Genomic DNA, 24,711 nt, shown 5'->3' with positions numbered 1-24,711 from the left:
TGGTTTTCTGTGGTTTCCCATTTTCACACCAGGCAAATGCTGGGGTTGTACCTTAATTAAGGCCACGGCCGCTTCCTTCCCACTGTCGCCATAAGACCTATCTGTGTTGGTGCGATGTAAAGCAACTAGCAAAAAAAAAAAAAATAAATAAAATAAAATAAAATAAAATAAAAATTTAAATGCAAACTGGTCACAGTGCCCTGGACATGCACCAACTGTAATTTGTGGTTGTACCCAATAGCACCCCACACCATAAGGCCTTGAGTTGGCGCTATATGTCTTGTGTGAACGTCCCGTGATGCTTCTCCTGTCTGCTGTGAACCAAAATGCGGCCATCATTTTCAAACAAACAGATCCTGGGTTTCTCCAAAAACACTATCTGCTGCCATTCCTGTCCTTAGTGTCGTTCCATACACCAAGACAAGAACTGACCCTAGTTAACCCACCGAATCCACACGGATGTGGGCATCTAAATCCTTATCATATACCTTCTTCGATGTACTGACCATAATAAATGGTTGCAGACTGTCACTCCTGAGAGTGTACGATGTGTTACACTGTTCCGCTAGAGCCGAGAAAGACACAGATTTGTCCTGCAATGCCATTTGGATGAGGTGTTGATTTCCTTGGAGGGGGGTGGTCTGGGTGGTGCGACCCAGACCCATCTTGTCGTGTTCTACGGCCTTCTGGGAACAATCATGTACACACCCACTGCACTGTCGACACACTTCGTCCCCCACGAGCCACAATTTTCCGGATGGATACATTACATTCACTCATTCAAACCCTCTTTCCCTCTTTCAAACTCGCTCATTGGACGGTACGGTTCTCGCGTACGTCTGTGAGGCATCCTGCACATCTGTTCATGTCACAATGATTCATCACCTTATAGCGACAACAAGAGTCGCAAGCACATTTTACCAGTCAGTGGTTGTGCGCCGATATATTGATGTGGACCTTGAACCTTAGGGCTAACATGGTTCAAATGCTAATTATTTCTTCAGAGCATACTATTGCGGGGGTATTCCGAGAATTTTATAATACAGACCACTATTTGATCTGTAGTGCCAAGTATCTCTATGCCTAGGAAAAAGTGGTAACTGACTGCAGTCACATTATTAGGGTAGAAAATCTCCAGGACGAGGATTTTAGTCAGAAGTACATGGTTATGATTAGTGAAAAGTTCCAAATAATAGACAGTAAACATGTTCAGGATACATAAAGAGAATGGATGGCATACAGAGATGCTGTAGTAGAAACAGATAGGGAATGTACAAATATCTTGGTGGAGTAATAAAGTGAAGGCAGCTTGTAAACTTGCAAGGAAGGCATATCAGAAATGGCTTCAAAGAAGGACTGATGCAGACAGGAAATTGTACGTAGATGAAAGAAACAGAGTGGAACAAATGATTGTTAAATCCATGAAGAAGTCATGGGAAGATTTTGGTAAGTTCCTGGAAAAGGTAAGTCAAGTGGCAGGGATTCTGGACAGTGAAAGAATCTTACAAAGGGAGAGAAAAAAATAAATGTATAGTATCTTGGGTAAATCAGGTGAACTGAAAGTAGAGCCCAGGGAATCTGTGAACAGGTGGAAGAAATATTATGAAGATCTTCTCAATGTAAAAGGAAATATTCCTGTTGACATTGTATACAACCAATCACATATGGAGGAGGACAGTAGGGTCAGTGAAATTGCACTTGAAGTGACAAGGATAGTAAATAAATGCCTTTGTCACAAACCACCAGGAAGAGATGAAATTAGGCCTGAAATTGTGAAATATTATAGTGTAAATGCAGGGATGGAATGATTTCATAGAGTAATAACAATAGCATGTAATGTTAGTACGGTACCTTCTGGCTAGACAAGAGCAGTAGTTGCACCTATCTATAAGCAAGGGAACAAGGATTGCAACCATATAGAGGTATTTCATTGATCAGTATACCAGGCATGGTGTTCGCCAACATTTTGGAATGGAGGGTATGGTCAGTGGTTGAGGGTATGTTCCAGTGTGGTTTTAGACCACAGAAGGGATGCCAGTTTCAGATTTTCAGAACGCACCGGGTAATTGAAAAACGCTATGTGAGGAATAGACTGTTATATTTGTTTTGTATATCAAGAGAAGGCATATGACTGGGTACTGAGGAAAGAGATGTTAGCCAAAATGGGGGGGGGGGGATTTCAGGATTACAGTCAGATTATTGAAAGAAATCAAAAGCATTTATGTTCACAATAGGGCTGCAGTAAGAACTGATAGTAGAATGAGTTCTTCATTCAAGGTGCTTACAGGGATTAGACAAAGCTGCATTCTTTTGCCTTTGTTGTTCATACAGATCTATAGCACAAGAGAAAAAAGACTGTGTCTACCTTGATACCCTCAATGGACTCAGTATATCTTATAAGTTAGAAGTAACTGAAATGACAGTAGCAAGAATAATGGCTGTTGCAAATAGGTATGATCAATGGCAGTATAGTCCTTGCAATGAGGAGATAAAGGTTAAGTTACAAAGGTATAAAGTGGCAGGGAGAGATTCAGTTAGGTATAAATGTAGTAAGCAGTTTTTTCTATACAGACGACTAGGTCTTAATGATAAAAATCTGCTGAAACCATGCAGTCTAATATCTTGCAACTTGAAAATAATACGACTAAAGTGATTGCATTAGGGAAGACACCTAAAAGAGAATTGAATGTCAGGTTGGGAATACAAAACTGGAATAGGTAGACAATTTCAAGTAGGTATTTAGGATGTGTATCATCCAGGATAGTAGTATGGTAAGCAAGGTGCAGTGAGCTTGCAGTATTCCGTAAAAACAAAGTCAGCTCTCGGAAAAAAACTGTCTCTACACCGGTCTGATTTCAGACTGACTGTACTGTACAACTGCTTACTACATATGCATAGAAAGAACCTACTATTTTAAAATACCATTTTTTGTTAGCCATGCAGGTTTTAACACACAAAGCTACTTACCATTTTTCATCCCAATTCTCAAAGCAATAGTGCCGTACAAAATTCACAGTCTTCCAATTACTATACCCAGGTAGTCTAGGATTATGTAGCACTTCATTCTCATGCACAAGATAAGTTGATCTAAGTTAGGAATGAACTTGATGCATGAAGCTATACACTATGGAGTGGGGTCGCATAAGGCAAATAGAGGATACATTACCTGAGAGAATAATGGAGTATGTCAGGGAGAGAAGTAGAGTGAGACCAAGATGATGCAGTTTCTAAAGATTTATGTATTAGGTAAGAAACTAAACGAAGCTACAGAGCTAGGTACATACAGAGGATTGTGGAGGTGTTTATTAAATTCACAGATTGCATACTGAACGCTGAAAGGCTTAGGAGAAGTATGTTTTATAATAGAACTGGTTTGGTATTCACTGTAATAATTTCATTAAATGGTACACCTGTTTGATTGTAACACCTGCTTTTTTCCTACTTAACACAGGAATTTTATGAAGTAAGCATAACCAAGATTTCTACCAATACTTACGTTTTCCCGATGTTGCTTCCTGGTGAAAATTTATCCCTATTAAAGTACAAGACCTTCTTTATCATGTTGTGTGGCAGACTATACTACGGTAGAAATTAATGTAATCTATGTAACATGGATCTACAGCTGCTTGTTACATATACACAGAAAGGACCTACCATTCCAAAATACCCTTTTTTTGTTAACCACACAGGTTCTACCACATAAAATATACACATTAAGATATTGTAGTAATGCCATTATCTTACAATTGAATGGTTGGGTGGAAGAAGGGCGTAACTCAAAAAACATAGTTTTGAGATAATCAACGAAAACTACCTAGACCTTTTATCTGTTACTGGAATGTAACGATATTCATGCATGTTTTAGAGATTCACTTCCTCCTGTGATTACAGTGAGTTTTATGGACAATGTTTCAATAACCCGCAAAACCAGAGCCTTAATATTTTTTGAAGGTCGTTGAAAAAAGGAACCATATGAATGTAATGTTGCAAATTGACTGTATGTACGGTATTTCTTGTGGAGGTACAATACTGTATAATATTTACTACGATGACAATCATTTTTACAAAACATTATGTTTACTAGAAACCTGCAATGCAAGAAATAGATTAAATATTCACAATATCACAATAACATGAAATATTCCTGGCATTTCTTGATGTTCCTCTTCTCCATGTATCCCATAAGAAGTGTATCCTGTTGTTCTTTGCTTCCACTTCCCCCAAAACCCTCCATGAAGAATTTCCTGGTCATCAGCAGACATCTCATAGCATCTCTTCATGCAGTATTGTTCAACAAGTTTAAAATTTTTCTTGTTAACCTGCAGGAAAATATTAGTTAGACCTAGTATTTAAGTGCTTACGTAGATCTAATGTACGGTATATTATAGTATAAGCCTGCATTCATAGTACCCTTGATTCATTCGCCAGTGCAATATTAACAAGTAGGCTATTATACTCACCATTTTCTTGAAGTACTTGTATATGCTTTCCCGGAATTTCGTCGGCGCTTAATGATCTCTTAAAACTTTTTCGTTTTCTACCCTTGTTCTTCTTTTTCTTATCATATAAATACTTGTCACTACTATTTCCTTCGTCAGAACAGTTGTATTCACTTTCATTGGAACTTGCGTGTGGTGACACAGCAGCAATTGTGATTAGCCATCCGTCTTGCTCAAGACAGCCGCGATCTGGAAGACAGGTGCAACTCAGCAATGTATGAGAATTGACTCTCCACTGCCATCTATGGGAGCTAGTGTAAAGCCGCTTTCAATGGCTGCTGCAGAGTCATTTTACAGATAAAGGACGTAATTCGAGTTACGCCCTTCTTCTACCCAACCCTTCAATTAAAGTAGGAGGTTCTACCACATAAAGAGTTAAGGCTATTTTCCCCTCAGATGCTGTGGATTCCAATAAATGTTGATGGATAAGTAAATGGACAACAGATTTAATTGAAAAAGTAGAAAATTTCTCGAGGACACACATTTTATTACCTTCTTCCTTGATCTAAGAAAGAGTACAACAGGTCTTGAACTTTTACTCTAAATGCCCTTCGATCTACTTCACTAAGTTTTTCCATGTCCTCATGGAGACTCTCTAAAAATAACATTGATGATGATTTTTTTTTTTTTTTTCAAATATTTATTTAGCATATCACTTTCACATTTCCTTTTTTTTGCATTGGTAGCAAACCTGCTTGTAGAAGGAGTCACTGGACTGGATATTCCTTTAATAATACTTGAATTGGAGGAGTTAGACTCCTCCATCACAAGCTCTATTTCTGCCTCGTCCTCCTCCACTTCATCTCGCTGAGAAGGCTCTCCTACATCAGGTGCCACTTCTATAGGCCTGGGTGTGTTTGTTATAGAACTGAAAAAAAAAAAAAAAAAAACATATTAATGCAATTCTTCTAAATAGGAGGTAAATTTTAGTCTGTAAACAAGCCTTATGTTCAGAAAATTATTAGTTTCAGTTGATTCTGATACATTAATGAACAGAGGGTAGAAATTAACGTCTACAGACTGCATTTTCCCCTCACTGTTTTTTTCACTACTAGAACATGGATCTGTACTGTAGGCCTACGGTATTAATAAAAATAAGTATCACAGAAATATACCTTCTTCCAGCAATGAAGGGTTCCAAAAAGCTCAGAGCATCTTTTTTTGTCCGGTAGAACCTGACGGGGGTGTGCTACCTCTCCGAGCTCTATATCCTGCCCTCAAAATTTGCCATTTTTTGGCACAACATTTTCCTGAAACAATGAATTACTATATTGTGACAAAGAAACACTTCACGTAGTACTTATGGCATACACTTATTTGTCATGAAAGAGAACAATGGTGCTCATTCCATGTGCCGATTAGGAAGATATAGAGGTTAGGTACGTAAGTACTGCTTATGTTTTCCAAACTTGTCTTTAATTGTCATGAGAACAATAATTACTACTTCTAGTGCAACTTTCTTTACCAATCTATTCCATATGATAAGTTTTACCCATAATTAATATGAGATAACACTACTCATTACATAAAAATAATAAAGCTAAAACTAACTTACCAGTTTTCGTCCCAATTCTGGAAGCTATAGCATTCCAAACAAAATCTACAGTCTCCCTATTGCTGTATCCAGGGAGTCTAGGATTGTGTAGTACTTCATTTCCATGCACTAGACAAATTAATTTGTCTATTTCTTCCACAGACCACAATGTTAGGTCCGCCACTTTCGAACGACTGCAACTGAAAAACGGACATGTTTGTTTTCACAAACCAGTCGATTTTCATCGCTCGTAGTTGATCGCCGGCGATCGATGCTGTGTGACTGCTGCCACTGCCCTCTGTAGGTTTGTTCCTTAGTCGGTTGATCGCAGTTGTTCGATCGATCCTGTGTGACAGCGCCCTAACACTAGCAGAACACACAACGGAGATAGTTCTTCTGACGAGGAAAAGGATCGAGACTCTTGTGCCAATGATTGTTGGAGAGTTAGTGATTGTATGTATGTATGTATGTATGTATGTATGTATGTATGTTCAGTCCATCAGCGATTCCACTGGTCGGATCCTCAACAGCTCTGCCATCAGCTGTCATAGATGGCCTAGGCATCACTGAAGAGGCGAACTAGGGAAATGAGGAGTGAGGTAGTTTCCCGTTGCTTTCCTCACCGAGTCAGCGTTGCTATTACATATCAGTCTGCCAAGCCCACTGAAATGCATACACCAACCGACCCTATGAGCAACATTTTCACACCATTCATAGCCGGGACTGGCTGCATAAGGATTGGAATTACTAGCATCGCTCATACCTCAGTCACTTTCATATTGTCAAAGCCACGGATAAGACAGAGACAGATCTATGAATGTCTACGAGCATAAAATATCTAGGAGTGACATTTGATTCCAAGCTCACATTCTGGAATCATATTCAGAGAGCGACAGATAAGGCAGTAAAGTACATGACTGCACCTAGTAGACTGATGGGAAATATTAAAGGTCCAAAATCCAGTAAACGACGACTTCTCATGTCGATGGTTCAGTCAGTGCTCTTGTATGGCTCTGAAATCTGGGCTGAATCCTTGATATTTGCTTAGTATCGGAGAAGGATAGCTGCCGTACAACAGAGAGCAGCTTTACATATTGCGCGTGCATACTGCACGGTTTCTGAACCTGCAATCCTCACGGTGACAGCAATAGCCCCAATAGATGTACTTGCATTGGAGCAACAAGAAATTATTATTATTATTATTATTACAGTTCGACAGAAAACTACATTTTATTAGCGCCTATGGGACAAGAAATAGAGCTGTTTTAATCTTGTATACACGTACAAAACTTGTCGTACTCGCCCGATGAGCGGGAAGAGTGAGCCCCATGTGAGAGAATTAGTTATTCTGTATGGTATATGAACCTTTTGTAGGCTGATAATGTGTTTTTTCGAAATTAAAGGTGATATGTATTAGTGACGATTAGAAGGCAACGTCCTTGTTATTAGATTTAGTGTTGCTGATTTAGAAGATTAATGTATTGATTTGAAAGTGCTACTGTTATTGCTGATGAAAGTTACCTATATATTTCTCCCTCTCCCCTCGAAATGCTAGGTTGGTGCCCGGAATTTGAGGTCTTACGTGGTCGTAACTAAGTCTCCGTCGATCAAATAGTGTCAAAATTGACGAAAGAGAATACTGGTGATGTTGACAATATTTAGTGGAAGTTATAAGTCAATATACCAGAGCTAATTTACCACCTATCCCCGCAATGCAATAGCGAGTTTAAGTTAAACAAACTGCAACACCCTATGAATCACACACTCGAACATGGAACCCAACTAAATGTCTTACAACACAAGTTACACAGTAAGAAGACCCATCATGAATCTAATCCACCTTCATATTAGAAATGAAAGAATACTTTCAACTTACCCAACGTGTGAATAATGACACTATGATGATCATTGCGATGTCTTAGGACAAAGAATTCTACAAGTGGAAAGTTACTCTTTGCGGACTTGTATTATTTTCGTAGTGAGTTGAAATTTATATTCTGATCTACTGTGTGAATGAACTTAGATTATTATTATTATTATTATTAGTAGTAGTAGTAGTAGTAGTAGTAGTCACATGGTTACACAGGCATGAAAGTACGTGTGAACTTCGCAGCTATAAGATAGCTCAAGAAAGTGGGTTTATATTGTGATGATACTTACCTAAACAAGTTTGTACAGTTATTTCATGCTCCATTGTATGGTGATGTGTGTGTTTAAAATTGGAATGAGAGAATATTGAGTGAAATATTGAAAAGCTTGTGGTAAAATAATCTTGTTGTGAGCAGCCATCTTGCCAAAGATCAAAATCACGCAGAAGTAGCACTGCAAGAGATAGACGATCGTTTTCTAGTGCAAGCACTCCTAGCGTTCACATAAGACATCATCCCCTCGGTTCAAGTGACGGCCTGTTAGACTTCCTCATTGGCATGATGGCAGAGGCAGAGATTCAGTGTAATATAGTGGAGCTGTCTGGAGTATCAAGAGAAAGCATCCAAAATGGCAGGAACGGTAGGAGTATTGACTTAAATCTGATTGATTGATTGATTGATATCAGTCGGCAGATAACGGAGGATCAGTATGAAGAAGAGGTGCATCTTGAGACTGTAACATCACTGTTGAAGAACATCATGCATGCCTGCCAACTTTCCCGATTTTTGACAGTTTTTCCCAATTTTCCCAATTCTATTATTTCTCTCGATTTTAGCTTATTGTTTGGTGAACTTCAAACATTTGTTTTCATATCCCTCCATTTCAGCTTTTTTACGCGAGTGGCCAGAAGTCCTTGACTCATTGGCTGCTTTCAAATGAAATATCTGTGCTTATTAATGTGAGAAATGTGCGCGAATGTGTGATGTCTATTGAAACCTGTTAATCGCGATGCGTATATCGATCGTGAGTCTCTCATTCTTGCGTGCTGTGTTCGTTCACATCAGTCTAGTCGATTCTAGAGACTAGTCACTAGATATGGAGTCTTTTTTAGTAATTTAGTGATATAATTTCAATGATAACGACTAGTGACTTTTCTAGAGATTTTTTTTTTGTTGCTATTTGCTTTACGTTGCACAAACACAGGTATGTCTTCTGACGACAATGGGATGGGAAAGGTCTAGGAAGTGGAAGGAAGCTGCCGTGGCCTTAATTAAGATGCCTGGTGTGAAAATGGGAGACCACGGAAAACCATCTTCAGGGCTGCTGACAGTGGGTGAACCCACTATCTCCCGATTACTGGATACTGGCCGCACTTAAGCGACTACAGCTATCGAGCTCGGTCTAGAGATTTTAGGAGGCATTTGGAGAAAATTGTGACTAATTTTAATTTATCTCAATATAACTAAAAAGAAAGAGTGTCTGTACATTGCTCAGAATTTATAAAGAATGATATTTCTGTACCGGTCGTGACCACAGTAACAAGGAGAAATGTACGTTTTAATTTTCCGTAATGAATGTATGTATGTGTGCACATCACGAGAAAATGACTGAAGATAATTGAATGAAAATCGGGGAATAAGTCTCTACAATCTAGGCCATAAATAATTGTGTTCACGCTGAGTGAAATGGTAGTTTAGGGAAAGGCCTAAAATTTAATTCTCACATATTGGCCCTATCGATAAATACTACATAATTATTATATATTATTAAATTCCTATCATTTATGTCTTATACATTTTCATCGTACCGGCTATGATAACAGAGATATTGATGAATTTGGATTTTTGTTGCCAAGGCCACATCAGTGCCGAGGTACGATAAAATGGGTGAACAGAATTTAATGAAAATCAGTATGTAAAGTCTGGGAATAAGGAACTACTGTCCACGCTACAAATAATTTTATTCACCCTGTTCGAAATGGTGGTTTAGGGGAGGGTGCTAAAATTTAATTTTTAATTACCTATCTAATGGTCATATCAATAAAGTACTACATAACAATACTGTAGTTATAGAGAGTACAATTTCTGATTATTTATGTCTTCTTCAATTTTACTGTACTGACTATAATAATATTGTGTAGATGATTATAAGAATGAGAAAAAGGTCATGAAGGAACGATTGCTCGAATAATAACACAAGAGGGAGTCATAAAAGAAAGGAGTACTCACTTTACATCAGATGCTCTAATATCACAAAGTTGGAAGAAAACTAAATGTGAAAGCCTGCAATGTGGACAGCCCATAAAATTGAACAACAATAACATTACATTGACCATTGTTTTTTGTGATGTGCTTTGTGTATTCTGCTGCCATTTATCTCCAATAGATGGGATTATTGCTGCGTGCCTAGTATAACAGCCTGCTTGAATATTGGCGGGAAGTAGCTGGGGATTTAGCTCTCTTCTTTAGCATGCCATTCCTCTGGTTCTTTTCTGCTACTACTGGTATGTAACACACTGGATCATCATAGTATTCCAGCTATTCGATCCCTACTCTGAGACAGTGATTGGAATGAGCAGTGTGCACACTTAAATGGAATAACCACGAACCTACTACGTTGGCGTAGCAGGGAGAGAGGTAATACTACCACGTGGCGCGTTCCAGGTGGCAGATAGTGGGGTCCTAACCGGCTTGCCGGCGGGATTTTGGACTTTTAAATTGTCAATACATTTCGTCGCATTTTGTACCATTAGGGGCTGATGACCTAGATGTTAAGTCCCTTTAAACAACAAGCATCATCTTAAATGGAATAATGACGCAGGAGTGTTAGCAGCTGTCTGTGGCCTGATCATTCTAGCTCTGGAACTTTGAACTGTTAGATCGACACTGTGGTTCTTTTCTTTAAAAGTGAGAAAAAACTGTTTTTCATTTTATCGAATATTTCATATGACAGCATTACTTTTAATCGTGACATTCGTGCTGACATCATTGTAACGACCTGTGTTGATTCACTTCAGTGGAGAAAACTGTAAGGACAATCTTTCTGAGAATTCCGTAGCGAAGCACGGGTACAACAACTAGTTATTTGATACAAATAGCTTTGCGCTTCGTATAATTATGTGGGCACTTGATGAAATATATTAATCTAGGCATTTGCTAAGTAATGGCATTGAAGTGCATGACCGATACATGCATGTGGAGTATGAGTTCATACTATTTTCGGAAGGCTTATCAGATTCCGATCATCTCACTCACATACTTCCTGTGAGATAATAGAGGTGTGTCATATTCAGCCTTGTAGCCTCGTTGTAGCAACAGTCGGGCTTTGAGACAATAAGTGTTATAGATATATTGTATTATGCAAGACATGTAGAATAAGCAGTTTTGACCAATTATATCTCCTGATTTCTCCTAATTTTTCCTGATTTTCATATAAAAATCTCCTGATTTTTGGTTTTGTAAAGTTAGCAGGTATAATCATGGCTATTCCTCTTAAGAATCAAAAAATGGAAATAAAAAAAGGCCTCATGAAGTTGGAAGAAGCTTTAGAAGCTGGAGCAACACGTAGGATATCGTGAAAGAAATCTACAGAAGAACTAAAGCAGAGATCAACTACCACGGAGAACAAGGAATTGTCCAGGACATCACCAGTGACAAATGACATGGAGGAAGACCAAGGAAAATGGGAAACATTTCTATCCAAGAAGAAGAGTGAGGATAGGAAGCACGAATATATTCCAATGAAATGGGCCAGAAACGATCTTGAAGGTACAGTGGTTAGTGAGAGTGCAAAACGACCTTATTCTAAATCAATTTGTTGTTCAGAAGCCGTAATCATCAAACCAATGAACAGTAAGACCTTCACTGATGTTTTGAAGGATACCAGGAACAGGGTGAAGCCGGAAGACAGTGGAACAGGCATCCAATCTATCTGCAAAACAATAGTTGGGCTGTTCTTCGTGAATTCAATAAAACAACACAGATTGAAAACAGGGAGATATTCAGTAAATCTCTGAGAGATGCCATTAGACAAGATGGCGATGTAAAGGCTTTAATGCCCCGAAATACACTGAAGATTCGAGACATGGATGACGCCACTACCGCTGCAGATGTGGAGGAAGCTGTGAGATGAGATTTCAGTAATCCCCAAGGAGAGCTGAAAATATCGGTCTCAAAACCAAACAGCTGGGGACAGAAACTTGCCATCTTCAAAACTAAAGATGAAGATGCTCAGAAATTACTGGAAGCAGGAAGAATTAAGGTAGGATGGCTATACTGCAGAGTACGTGCTAGAACCATGTTACCTCGCTGCTTTCGATGCCTATCATATGGACACCTGGCAAGAAACTGCACAGGCCCTGACAGAAGTAAGCTCTATTTTAAGTGTGGAGAATCTGGCCATAAGGCAGTAGACTGAAAAAAGAATAATCCACGATGCATGCTTTGTACAGACAAGTGTGTCAATGAAGCTAAAGAAAATCATGTTCCTGGATCCGGTGCATGCACAATATTTTGCGAAGCTCTTGAAAAGGCCAAAAATCACAGCAAATGACTCGAATCTTTCAAGCAAACATACACAGGAATCAAACAGCTAACGACCTTATGACACAGCTGATTTATGAGATTGAAGCAGATATCGTTATTATTAGCGAACCATATCAAGAGAGGGACCATCCAGGGTGGTTCATGGATAATCTTGGAACAGCTGCAATTTGGATACCAGATCTAGGAAAATTTTCAGTAACAGAGCATGGACGTGAAGATGGTTTTGTTTGGGTACAGATTGGGGGAATCACTATTGTAAGCTGTTATTTTATGCCAGATGAATCTGTTCCCAACATTCAGATGAAACTTGATGGCCTTGAGGATGCATTAGCCAGTATCCAGTAATCGGGAGATAGTGGGTTTGAGCCCAACTGTCGGCAGCCCTGAAGATGGTTTTCCGTGGTTTCCCATTTTCACACGAGGCAAATGCCAGGGCTGTACCTTAATTATGGCCACGGCTGCTTCCTTCCACTTCCTAGCCCTTTCCTATCCCATCGTTGCCATAAGACATATCTGTGTCGGTGCGACGTTAAGCAAAAAAAAAAAAAAAAAAAAAAAAAAAGATGCATTACGTGGAATGGAAAGCAGACCAGCGGTCGCTGCAGATTTTAATGCTTAAGCATCGGAATGGGGCATGCCACAAACAGACTCCAGAGGACGACGTATAATAGAGATGGCAGCCAAAACGGGTTTGGTGGTCAAAAACATTGGAAATGTACCAACATTTTTGACGGTCAGGATGTCAGAGAACAATACTGGATGTAACCACCTCATCAGAGGATATTGTGCATTGTTGTTGTTGTTGTTGTTGCTGTTTGAGTCATCAGTCCATAGACTGGTTTGATGCAGCCCTACATGCCACCCTATCCTATGTTAACCTTTTCATTTCTACGTAACTACTGCATCCTACATCTGCTCTAATCTGCTTGTCATATTTATACCTTGGTGTACCCCTACCGTTCTTACCACCTACACTTCCTTCAAAAACCAACTGAATAAGTCTTAAGATGTGTCCTATCATTCTATCTCTTCTTTTAATCAAATTTAGCTAAATCGGTCTCCTCTCGCCAATTCGATTCAGTATCTCTTCATTTGTTATTCGATCTATCCATCTCGCCTTCAGCATTCTTCTGTAACTCCACATTTCAAAAGCTTCTATTCTCTTTTTTTCTGACCTAATTATCGTCCATGTTTCACTTCCATACAATGCCACGCTCCACACGAAAGTCTTCAAAAACAGCTTTCTAATACCTATATCAATGTTTGAAGTGAGCAAATTTCTTAAGAAATCTCTTCCTTGCTTGTGCTAATCTGCATTTTATGTCGTCCTTACTTCTGCCATCATTAGTTATTTTACTACCCAAGTAACAATATTCATCTACTTCCTTCAAGACTTCATTTCCTAATTTAATATTTCCTGCATTACCTGCCTTTGTTCGACTGCACTCCATTACTTTTGTTTTGGACTTATTTATTTTCATCTTGTACTCCTTACCCAAGACTTCGTCCATACCATCCAGCAACTTCTCAAGATCTTCTGCAGTCTCAGATAAAATAACAATATCATCGGCAAATATCAAGGTTTTGATTTCCTCTCCTTCTATTGTGATTCCCTTTCCAAATTCCTCTTTGATTTTCTTTACTGCTTGTCCTATGCCAACATGGAAAAGGAGGGTGGCAAACTGAAGCCTTGCCTCACTCCTTCTTGGATTGCTGCTTCTTTTCCAAAGCCCTCAATTCTTATCACTGCAGACTGATTTTCATACAGATTTTAGATAATTCTTCGTTCTCGGTATCGGATCCCAATCACCTTCAGAGTCTTAAATAGCTTGGCCCAATCAACATTATTGAATGTCTTTTCTGGATCTACGAATGCCATGTACTTGGGCTTGTCCTTCTTGATTCGATCCTCTAAGATCAGGCGTAAAGTCAGGATTGCTTCACGTGTTCCTACATTTCTTCTGAAGCCAAACTGATCTTCTCCCAACTCAGCTTCAACTTGTTTTTCCGTTCTTCTGTAAACAATACGTGTTGAAATTTTGCAGGCATGAGATACTAAAGTAATGATGCGATAGTTTTCACACCTGTCAGCACTGACTTTCTTGGCAATAGGTATAACAACATTCTGCCGAAAATCGGATGGGACTTCTCCTGTCTCATATATCTTTCACACTAAATGGAATAACCTTGCCATGCTGGTTTCTCCTAAGGCAGTCAGTAGTTCAGAGGGAAATGTCATCAATTCCAGGTGCCTTGTTCCTATTTAGGTCGCTCACAGCTCTGTCAAACTCTGACCTCACAATTGGGTCTCCCATTTCATCATCAACAGCCTCTTCTAGTTCCAGAACCAAATTATCTACATCTTCACCTTGATACAACTGTTGGATATGTTCCTGCCATCTGTCTGCTTTGTCTTCTTTTCCTAGAAGTGGCTTTCCATCTGAGCTCTTAATGTTCATACACCTAGATTTCCTTTCCGGGTCTAGAAAGCCAAGAATAACGGCCGAGAGGATCCATCGTGCTGACCACACGACACCTCATAATCTGCAGGCCTTCGGGCTGAGCAGCGGTCGCTTGGCAGGCCAAGACCCTTCAAGGGCTGTAGTGCCATGGGGTTTGGTTTGGTTTTTAGATTTCCTTTCTCCAAAGGTTTCCTTGATTTCCCTGTATGCAGCATCTACCTTTCCTAGGACCATACAACCTTTGACATCCTTGCACTTCTTCAGCCATTCTTCCTTAGCTACCTTTCACTTTCTATCCACTTCATTCTTTAATCGTCTGTATTCTTTTCTGCCTTCTTCATTTCTGGCATTCTTGTATTTTCGTCGTTCATCAATCAGGTCTAGTATCTCCTGAGTTATACACTGATTCTTAGTTGATCTTTTCTTCCTTCCTAACATTTTTTCAGCAGTCCTGCTGACTTCATTTTTCATGACTATCCACTCTTCCTCTATTGTGTTTCCTTCAGCCTTTTCATTTAGTCCTTTTGCAGCATGTTCCTTGAAACAATCCCTCACACTCTTTTCTTTCAACTTGTCTAGATCCCATCCTTTTGCATTATTTCCTTTCTTCAATTTCTTCAGCTTCAGATGGCATTTCATGACCAACAAGTTGTGGTCAGAGTCCATGTCTGCTCCTGGGAAAGTTTTGCTTTCCAGGTATCTCCTCAAGTAAGAAACATCTTGCGCAGGCCAGCACGGCGGAACATAGCCGGTTTCAACAAGGAAAAGTTTCTTGATGTATTGCGGAATGGAATGGAAAACATAACAGAAAAATGCTTTGGCTGTAGAGGGAAAGAAGCAGCTGGTGTATGTGTTGAACTCACCATGCAGCTAATCTAGCAAGCATGCAATGTCTCAATGTCCCGAAAGAGACCACGGAATAGCAAGTGTACTGGTGGACCGAAGAGATTACTGAGCTGAGAAGGAATTGTCTGCAACTTCGACACAGGGCTTAGAGGATGAGAGGCAGTCCAGAGAATGCCTTAGTCTGAGCAGAGTACAAGTCAACAAAGAAGGAACTCGTAATGCAGTTAGAAAGAGTAAATCCGATAAATGGTGGGCATTGGCTAAAGAAGTGGAAGATGATCCATGGGGACTAGGTTACAAGATTGTAATGAAGAAACTCGGGACATTTTCAACCCCGAATATGGATCCACAAACCATTAAAGAAACTGTGGATACACTATTCCCCGACCATCCAGAGAGGATTGACTGTGATGAAAAAGAACTGGATGATATACCCTTCTTCACAGTGGAAGAGCTGAATAGAGCTATTAGCTGTCTTAGAAACAAGAAGGCTCCAGGACTAGATGGTATACCTGCAGAAGTGCTAAAGATAATATCAGAACTCTGTCCAGAACTGTTGCTGAATATGTACAATCACTGCCTGCAAGTGGGTGGTTGTAGTACCCGATGGAAAATGGCCCGATTGGTTTTGATCAGCAAAGGAAAACTTGGTGGTTATAGACCTTATGTATGTTGAACACAGCTGAAAATGGTCTGGAAAAACTTCTGCAGCCCAGAATTCTCTCAGCAGTTCAGCTAGCAGGGGATTTATTTGTTCGCCAGCATGGATTTTGGAGAGGGCACTCGACGTTGGATGCAGTGTGGTAGGTGGTGAATACAGCAGAAAGAGCACAAACGGGCAGTCATCATTCCCGTAAATTGACACTTCTTGTGACTAGTGCCGTAAAGAATGCTTTCAATTCGGCAAGGTGGAGTGACATGTTGGAAGCTCTTGAAGAAATTTTCAAGCTACCACAATATCTTATGCGCATAATGAGAGACTACTTCAAGGATCACACTCTGGTGTATGATACGGAAGATGGACAAAGGACAAAATGACTGATGGCTGGTGCAGCACATGGATCGATCCTTGGCCCAGATCTTTGGAACATCGTGTGTGATGGCTTGTTACGTTTGGAGATGCCAGAGCACGAAGCTTGTTTGCAACGCTGATGATGTGGCCGCCTTCATAGTGGCTCGTAATGTTGAGGTGGCTCAAATCAAACTGAACCACGTGATGAGGCGCATAAAAGAATGGATGATGAGTCACAGGGTAACATTATCAGAACACAAAACAGAGATAGTTCTTCAGACGAGGAAAAGGATCGAGACTCTTGTGCCAGTGAATGTTGGAGAGTTAGTGATTTAAATGTCTATGGGCTCAAAATATCTAGGAGTGACACTCGACTCCAAGCTCACATTGTGGAAACATATTCAGAGAACGACAGATAAGGCAGTGAAGTACATGACTGCACTTAGTAGACTGATGGTTAATATTAAATTTCCGAAATCCAGTAAATGATGCCTTCTCATGTCGACGGTTCAGTCAATGCTCCTGTATGGCTCTGAAATCTGGGCAGAATCCTTGAGATTTGCTTGGTATCAGAGAAGGATAGCTGCCATACAACGGAGAGCAGCTTTACATATTGCATGTGCATAGTGCGTGGTTTCCAAACCTACAATGCTCACGGTAGCAGCAATAGCCCATTAGATCTACTTGCATTGAAGTGACAAGAAGTCTGGCGTACCCAAGGAGAGCTGGGAAAGAAATGTGCAAAGAAGTATGCCATCAGTCAACGGATGAGGCGACGGCAACTCAGATGGGAAAATTACCCTCCGGGTAAATGAACCAATCGACTAATACTACACTTGGATATGTGGGTTGTAAGGGTTCATGGTGAAGTCAGCTAATACCTCATGCAGCTTCTAACAGGACATGGATATTTTTGTAAATTCCTGCATAGAGTGGGTGGAGCAACTGATGCAGCATGCATATACTGTGACGACATTGATGATGTACTTCACACCTTCTTTGTGTACGGCCATTGGATGTTAAAGAGATGATGTGTGGAAACTGAATTGGGAGAACTGACACCTGATAATATTATTTCTGTGATGCTACGAAACCAGGAATCCTGAGATCATGTGGGCTGTATGTGGAGGATGTCCTTCATCAGAAGAAGAGGGATTTAGAAGCGTACGAACGCCCATAAAGGAGAAATGGAGAAAGTCGCGTGAAAGACCGAGTAAGCACATCATCACCCTGAAGTAATGCGAGAGGGGTTCTGGGGTGATGACACACATCGTGGGAAAAGGGTGTGTGTTCTTTAGTGAGTAAGAATCCCACGCACTTGTGGAGAGCAGACCCTTCACAAGTGTCTTTTGAAGATTTTCCACAGTCCCTCGTAAAAAAAATTTATCATTATTACTATTATTATTAAGGTAAGTGATGCCTGGTAAAGAGAGACAGTAGAGGATGTCTTCTCACTTAGATACATGAAGATTGAATCCTGTGCAGTACATTTGGGATTTTTTAAATAAAACATTCATGTAAAACTATAAGCATACTTTGTTTCTGAAAAGTGTAACACTTTAAAATTTTGGTGTCCAAATTCAGTGGCCAGTTGAAGTTTAAATAACATGAATTAGTAATAATGTTACTAACGCCTACACATGTTCATGGCAACTGAACAATACCAGCGGGAGTCCCTGAAACTGGTCTCCTCCACACATAACGTCTTTCTTGTGTGGGCCCTTTAGTGTTCTTATCGGTTGTTGGTCGAACAGATACCGTGCCACCCAGGGCAGAGCTCGCAGAGCTCTCTTGCTCCTTACCCTCTCTCTCTCCAGACATAGCAGTCCTGTTTCTGAGCAACATAAATCACTTCCACTACTAATAGCATATTGCCATCTTACTGAAAGATGGCTAAATGGATAGAATGCTTGCCTTTGGTGCAATGGCCCTGGTTCAATTCTTGGAATCAACATCCTTATACTCTTTAATTCCCCTGGGTTGGGGACTGGGTATTTATGAAGTCTTTGCCATTCATTTCATCCTCATTAGGTCACAACTAAACTTTTCCAGAGGCTATACGGGTTTTTTTTACGATTTGCTTTATATCGCACCGGCGCAGATAAGTCTTATGGCAGTGATGGGATAGGAAAGGGCTAGGAGTGGAAAGGAAGTGGCCGAGGCTTTAATTAATGTACACACCAGGAGAAATGGCCATGCAGCTAGGCCCGTGCAGCTGTAAGCTTGCATCTGGGAGATAATGGGTTCAAATCTCACTATTGGCAGCCCTGAAGATGGTTTTCCGTGGTTTCCCATTTTCACACCAGGCATATGCCGAGGCTGTACCTTAATTAAGGCCATGGCCACTTCCTTGTTACTCCTAGTTCTTCCCTATCCCATCGTCGCCCTAAAATCTATCTGTGTCGGTGTGACGTAAAGCAAAGTGTAAAATTAAAGAAAAAGAAAAAGGTACAGCCCCAGCATTTGCCTGGTGTGAAAATCGGAAACCACAGAAAACCATCTTCAGGGTTGCCGACAGTGGAGTTCGAACCCACTAACTCCCGGATGCTATCTCACAGCTGCGCACCCCTAACTTCAAATCTGTAATGGAAAAAGTATGTATGAGAAACTTGGGCTAATAAGTAAAAAATAAGTGTGAAGAAAGCTTTAAACTTGCTTATTAAATAGTTACCCTCTCGAATGGCCTGACCTCAATTTAGCGGCCTCGCTTTCACTGATCGTGTCTGTTGCTGGCTCAGCTGTGTTTGCAAGGATGGGAGGAGTGAAGAGAGAAGGAGAGGGAGGTGCTGAGCTGGTGGGGAGGAGGGGGGGGGGGGAAAGGAGGAGTGGTTTTGAGTTGGAGAGATGGAGGCGGGGTTCGTTTTTATTATAGAATTGGTGACAAATGTGTGAAATGAAGATCTCAAGTAGAATGTTCTTCTTTTTTTTCCGTTGATTTCATTTAAATTATGAGAGATATGTATATATTGAATTGGACAAATTAAATTTCCTTGTAAAGGTGAAATGAATTGCAAAGACGTCAGTAATTATTATAAGATATTAGAATCATTCTGTATTGACAGTTTTCACTTCACAAAGCAAAAAATTAAATGTATCCTCCTAATTCAATACAAAACATCATTCCATCATTAGATGGAGCAATAAAATTCAAACATGTTTTGACTTGTTTGAGCCATCTGCAGTGAAATGGGGGGGGGGGGGGGGTAAAGTAATCTACATAATATAAGCTAAAATGGACCTTGAATCAAGATTCTACCATCAGTTTTCATCACAGCTTAATTGTTAACATAAGTGCCTTCGATTACTTTTAATAATCTACCCTTAGTCCCTTAATCCCCCAGTATGGCTAGGACCTTCTTCCTAGGTACTCCATTATGCGCCTTCTCCAGATCTACGAAACGTAAAAATAACTGTCTATCACAATCTTATCATTTTTTAGTTACCTAGTGCATACTGAAAATCTGATCCTGACAGCCGACTCTGTAGTCTGAAACTACACTGGTTTTCATCCAACTTACTCTCAACCACTGATCGTACCCTCCCTTCCAAAAAGTCGGTGAACACCTTGCCTGGCACACTGATCAATGAAATACATTGATAGTTGTTGCAATCCATCCTGTTCCTTTGCTTATAGATACAGCAAGTTTCTCTCATCGGTTGGCTGGCAGGTGTGCCCAGCTTATCTGCCTCCCATTGACTCATCACTTCCCGTTACACAAAGCAGCGACAGCATGGGAATGCCCGCACTTCTCAGTTCAGGTCCATGCTTAGAACGTGTATTAAGTGTTGATCTGTCGTTCTACCTGTTCTCGAGTTGTGAAGTGTTACTTCGGGGTATAATTCTCATAATGCCTCCACATATGTACACAGTAGAGGAAAGGGTATTTATTTGTGAAGACCGTGTTATTAGTACAGACTTATGGCTGTCACAGTCCCCAGATTTAACTATTTGTGACTTTTATTTATGGGGTGGCTTAAAAAAATTAAGCATATGCAAGAAATCCTTATCTGTTAGACAAACTGAAAGAACATATCTGGAGAGAAATAGCCTCAATTACAGAAGACGAACTTATGCATGTGTATCGGAGTTTCCTAAGGTTATGCCAGAAATGTGTGGATGCAGGAGGAGAACATTTCCAACATCTCCTGTCATAAGTTACGAGCTTATTTTCTTAATTCTTATTTTCTTCATTTTAATTTTTACCTCATATCATGCACGGATAAAGTGAGTGAAGTGCTGTTCTTGTTGCTATGCCACGGAGTGGGGAATGATGGGTCAGTGGGAGGCAGATAAGCTGGACGTGCCTGCTGGCCAGCCGATGAGAGAAACTCACTGTAGGTGCAATTACTGAAGCCATTTCATCCCTGCCTTCCCACTATATTTCAGCATTTCAGGTCTGTTCATTTATTCCTGCAGCTTTTATGGAGTTTATTTACCATCCTTTCCACTTGTTCGAGCATAATTTCACCAACATCATTGTCTTCTTCCCCATGAATTCATTTGTTTACGATGTCAAGAGAAAAATTTCCTTTTACGTTGAGAAAATTTTCCTTCCACCTGTCCAGTGATATTCCCTGGGATCTATTATGAGTTCACATGATGTACCTAAAACACTATTCATTTCCTTTATCCCTTCCTTTCTAAGATTCTTTATTACTGTACAGGAAGGTACCTACTGCTTGACCTAGCCTTTCCAGTTTATTACCAAAATCTTCCCATGACTTCTTCTTGGATTCAATAATTACTTGTTTTGCTCTGTTTCTTTCATCTACATACAATCCCTGTCTGCATCAATCCTTGTTTGGAGCCATTTTTGTTATACGTTCCTTTTTCGTTTACAAACTGCTCTCACTTCATCATTCCACCAAGATGTTTGCTTTTCCCCCATCTTTACATGCACTTGCTCCTTAGCATTCTCTTGCTGTTTCTACTACGGCATCCGTGTATGCAAGGGGTTGCGCAGTTTGCTTGCATTCAGGAGATAGTAGTTTCGATTTCCACTGTAAGCAGCCCTGAAGATGGTTTTCCATGGTTTCCCATTTTCATGCTAGGGATACGCCGGGGCTGTGCATTAATTAAGCCATGGTTGCTTCCTTCCCACTTCTAGCCCTATGCTATTCTGTCGTCGCCATAAGACCTACAGTATCTGTGTCGGTGTTACATAATCAATTTTTTTTTTAAAGCATCCCTGTATGCCACCAGTTCTCTTTCTATATCCTGAACTTGCTTGCTGTCTATTAGGAGTTTTTACTTAATACATCTGTCTGAATTCCTTGTCCTGGATATTTTCTACCTTTATTCGTCTACAGGCAGATTTTACTTTCTCTATTCTAGGCCTAGAGATAATTGCTTCTACAGATCAGAGACAGTTCTCATCCTAATTCGTCCAACAGCTATATCTGCCCACACCATTCGCTCATTTACATCCCTAACAGAAACTATATTGCATGCAATAGTATTGCTGAGGAACAGTCCAACCCTACATCCTGCTCTTTGCTTTATAATACCTGTTAAATATACTTCATAGTCTCTTACGTCTTCCTCGTTATCTTCCCTTATCCAAATATCATCAGCTCCTAACACATCCAGATGCATCCTCTTTGCTGGCTCAGCCAGTTCTACCTTCTTTCTTCCTTAAGCCCCATTAATATTGATAGCTCCCCATCGAATTCCATTTCATTCACATATATATTTCCAAGGTGTCCGTCGCCTGTCAAATGGAAGTGAGACTCCTTTACTCCCATAGGTCTGAGGCTTGCCTAAAATGTTCTGATCTAAGTAAATTCTGCGAAGCAGGATGCTACTACTTACACATAGCCCCAGTGAATATCTCCCCTTTAATGGGTTAGGGACCAATGATAGATTGTATAGTCCTAGCCACATGAGCACAAGGAGGGCCATGAGTCAGAATATGTCCAAGATACCCACTTCCATTCCATAGCATTTGGTATCCTTACTCTCAGGACCACTTACTAGGCCATTCAGCTTTGTCACCATCAAATGGTAAGTGCATACGATTCTACTTCAATATTTTTCAAATATCTTTTCACACAATTAACCCTACTTTTCTTGCTTCCATTTACAGATTCCACTTCTATATGCTTCTTCAACTAGAATATCTACAAACTCACAATTTACAACATTTGAACATCACTTCAAATTTTGAGATGGTCCATAGTGATCCTATTTGAAACTGTTCTTCAACTTCTATTCACCAACTTCATATCCTCAACAAAAAAGTGTTCTACAACTTCACCATATGCATCTGACTTTCGTCTTTTATCTTCAAGATCATGATTAACTTCGGATCTCTCGACTAACTTTGACTTTTATTCTCTCTTCTTTACTTTGATTATATAAGATTTTTCGCCATCGTCTAATTATAACCGCCAGACTATCAACTTTACTTTTATGCAATCTTACTACTTGTTGTATAACAATCTGTTGTTTTATCCATTGTACTTATTTTAGCAGCCTTCTAATGTTAATTTTGTTAATACTTCCACTATTGTATCTCATCACATTGTATTTTCAAACCATCATTGTTATTTTTAATGTTATTTCACTTCAAATCTCTTCAAGATTTTAAAATTCATTTCATTACTACATGTTATTTAGACGCTTATTTTTAATTTAAGGTTAAGACTATGGCTGATGATGCCTTCAGGGAAGGCGAAACATGTACCACTATTAGCTAACAAATTTATGTAAATCATCCAAGACGATTTTGTATTGATTAGGTGGTCTAATAAATAACTTAATGTTATTATTTCAATCATTCAGCTGTTGCCCCCCGGTTCGCGAATTAGAACATGACTACAGTAATACACTCCATGAAGCAATCGAAGGCATAAGCTGTGGGTAAATTTGAGTTGTTTAATAATTTTCAGCTTATATCATTGTTTCTTCAGTATATTATTCCTACTGAGATGTGTAAATTCAGTGGAATATTTCATATTTCTAGCAATTTTTTCCCCCCTAACTTGTCTTTGAAATGAGAATTGCATTTAAATTCAAAATAATTTCTCTCTTTCTTATTAGGGAGAACACAGGTGGTGTGGAAGACTCATCGCTTCAGTTGAATACAGCACTTCCCCACGTCTCTTATTCAGAATTAGAGCAGTGCACAGCTAATTTCTGTGAAGAACTTTTGACCTCACACCACCAAATAAATGAAGGGCGTAAACTTGGAACAGGAGCATTTGGATCAGTTTATCTAGGGGTGTATTCCTCTAACAACTATGTGGCTGTCAAGAAACTGAAGAGAGATGTAGTCAATATTGAGAAACAGTTCAAAAATGAAGTTGATGCCTTGTCGAGGTAGGTGAACTCATTTACTCTTGAGAAATTAATTCATGTGAGTACTTAATTCAACTGCATGTAGTCCTATAAATATCTTTTTCTTTTTACACTTAATACTGTACCTTCATTTGAATGTATCTGTTGCTGCTTGTCTGTGTATCCTGGGTATCAGAAATGATCTAGGAGACTGTAGAGCATGAGCTAATATTTCTTTGCATGTTTGGGTTATATTGTATGTACAAAACATGACAGTGTGCATCATGTGCACTGAAATAATAATGTGTCAATATTTTCCACTATAAGCCTATTTCTGAATGAAATATAGAGGCAACGATGACAGGACTAAGGCAAAGCAGCAGTGGAGAATTTGGTAAAACAACTAACCCAGTACAAGCGTATTTTTATGCGAGTATATAACGACTTCAACAAAGTGCTCCAAGATGAAGCTACCTTCAGTGAAACAGTACGTGTATCATACTGTATATTGTCTGATAAAGTTGATTCAAGATTGAAAAAGAAGTCAGTCAATTCTTTTTCCAGAATATTGATGATAAAACGCTGAATGAAAAAGATAAGAAGTTTGACATATCAGAGCAATATAGGGATTATTGTTAACAGCTAACATAAAATGCGAGAGTGCTA

The 24,711-nt window shown here is 39.6% G+C and overlaps 1 protein-coding gene across 3 annotated transcripts in view; it reads left to right on the top strand.

The window, feature by feature from the left end:
• LOC136864419 (interleukin-1 receptor-associated kinase 4) overlaps positions 1-24,711 on the top strand; it is a 316,630-nt gene that overhangs the window by 116,084 nt on the left and 175,835 nt on the right. For all 3 annotated transcript variants that reach the window (XM_067141393.2, XM_067141392.2, XM_067141394.2), the window contains one exon: positions 23,809-24,087. In XM_067141393.2, the coding sequence (XP_066997494.1) occupies positions 23,809-24,087 (279 nt within the window). The remainder of the gene's footprint in view (positions 1-23,808; positions 24,088-24,711) is intronic.

The sequence above is a fragment of the Anabrus simplex genome, chromosome 2, assembly GCF_040414725.1.
Source record: "Anabrus simplex isolate iqAnaSimp1 chromosome 2, ASM4041472v1, whole genome shotgun sequence".
NCBI lineage: Eukaryota > Metazoa > Arthropoda > Insecta > Orthoptera > Tettigoniidae > Anabrus > Anabrus simplex.
Note: the sequence above shows the minus strand (reverse complement) of the source record. Positions and strands in the feature narration are given on the sequence as shown.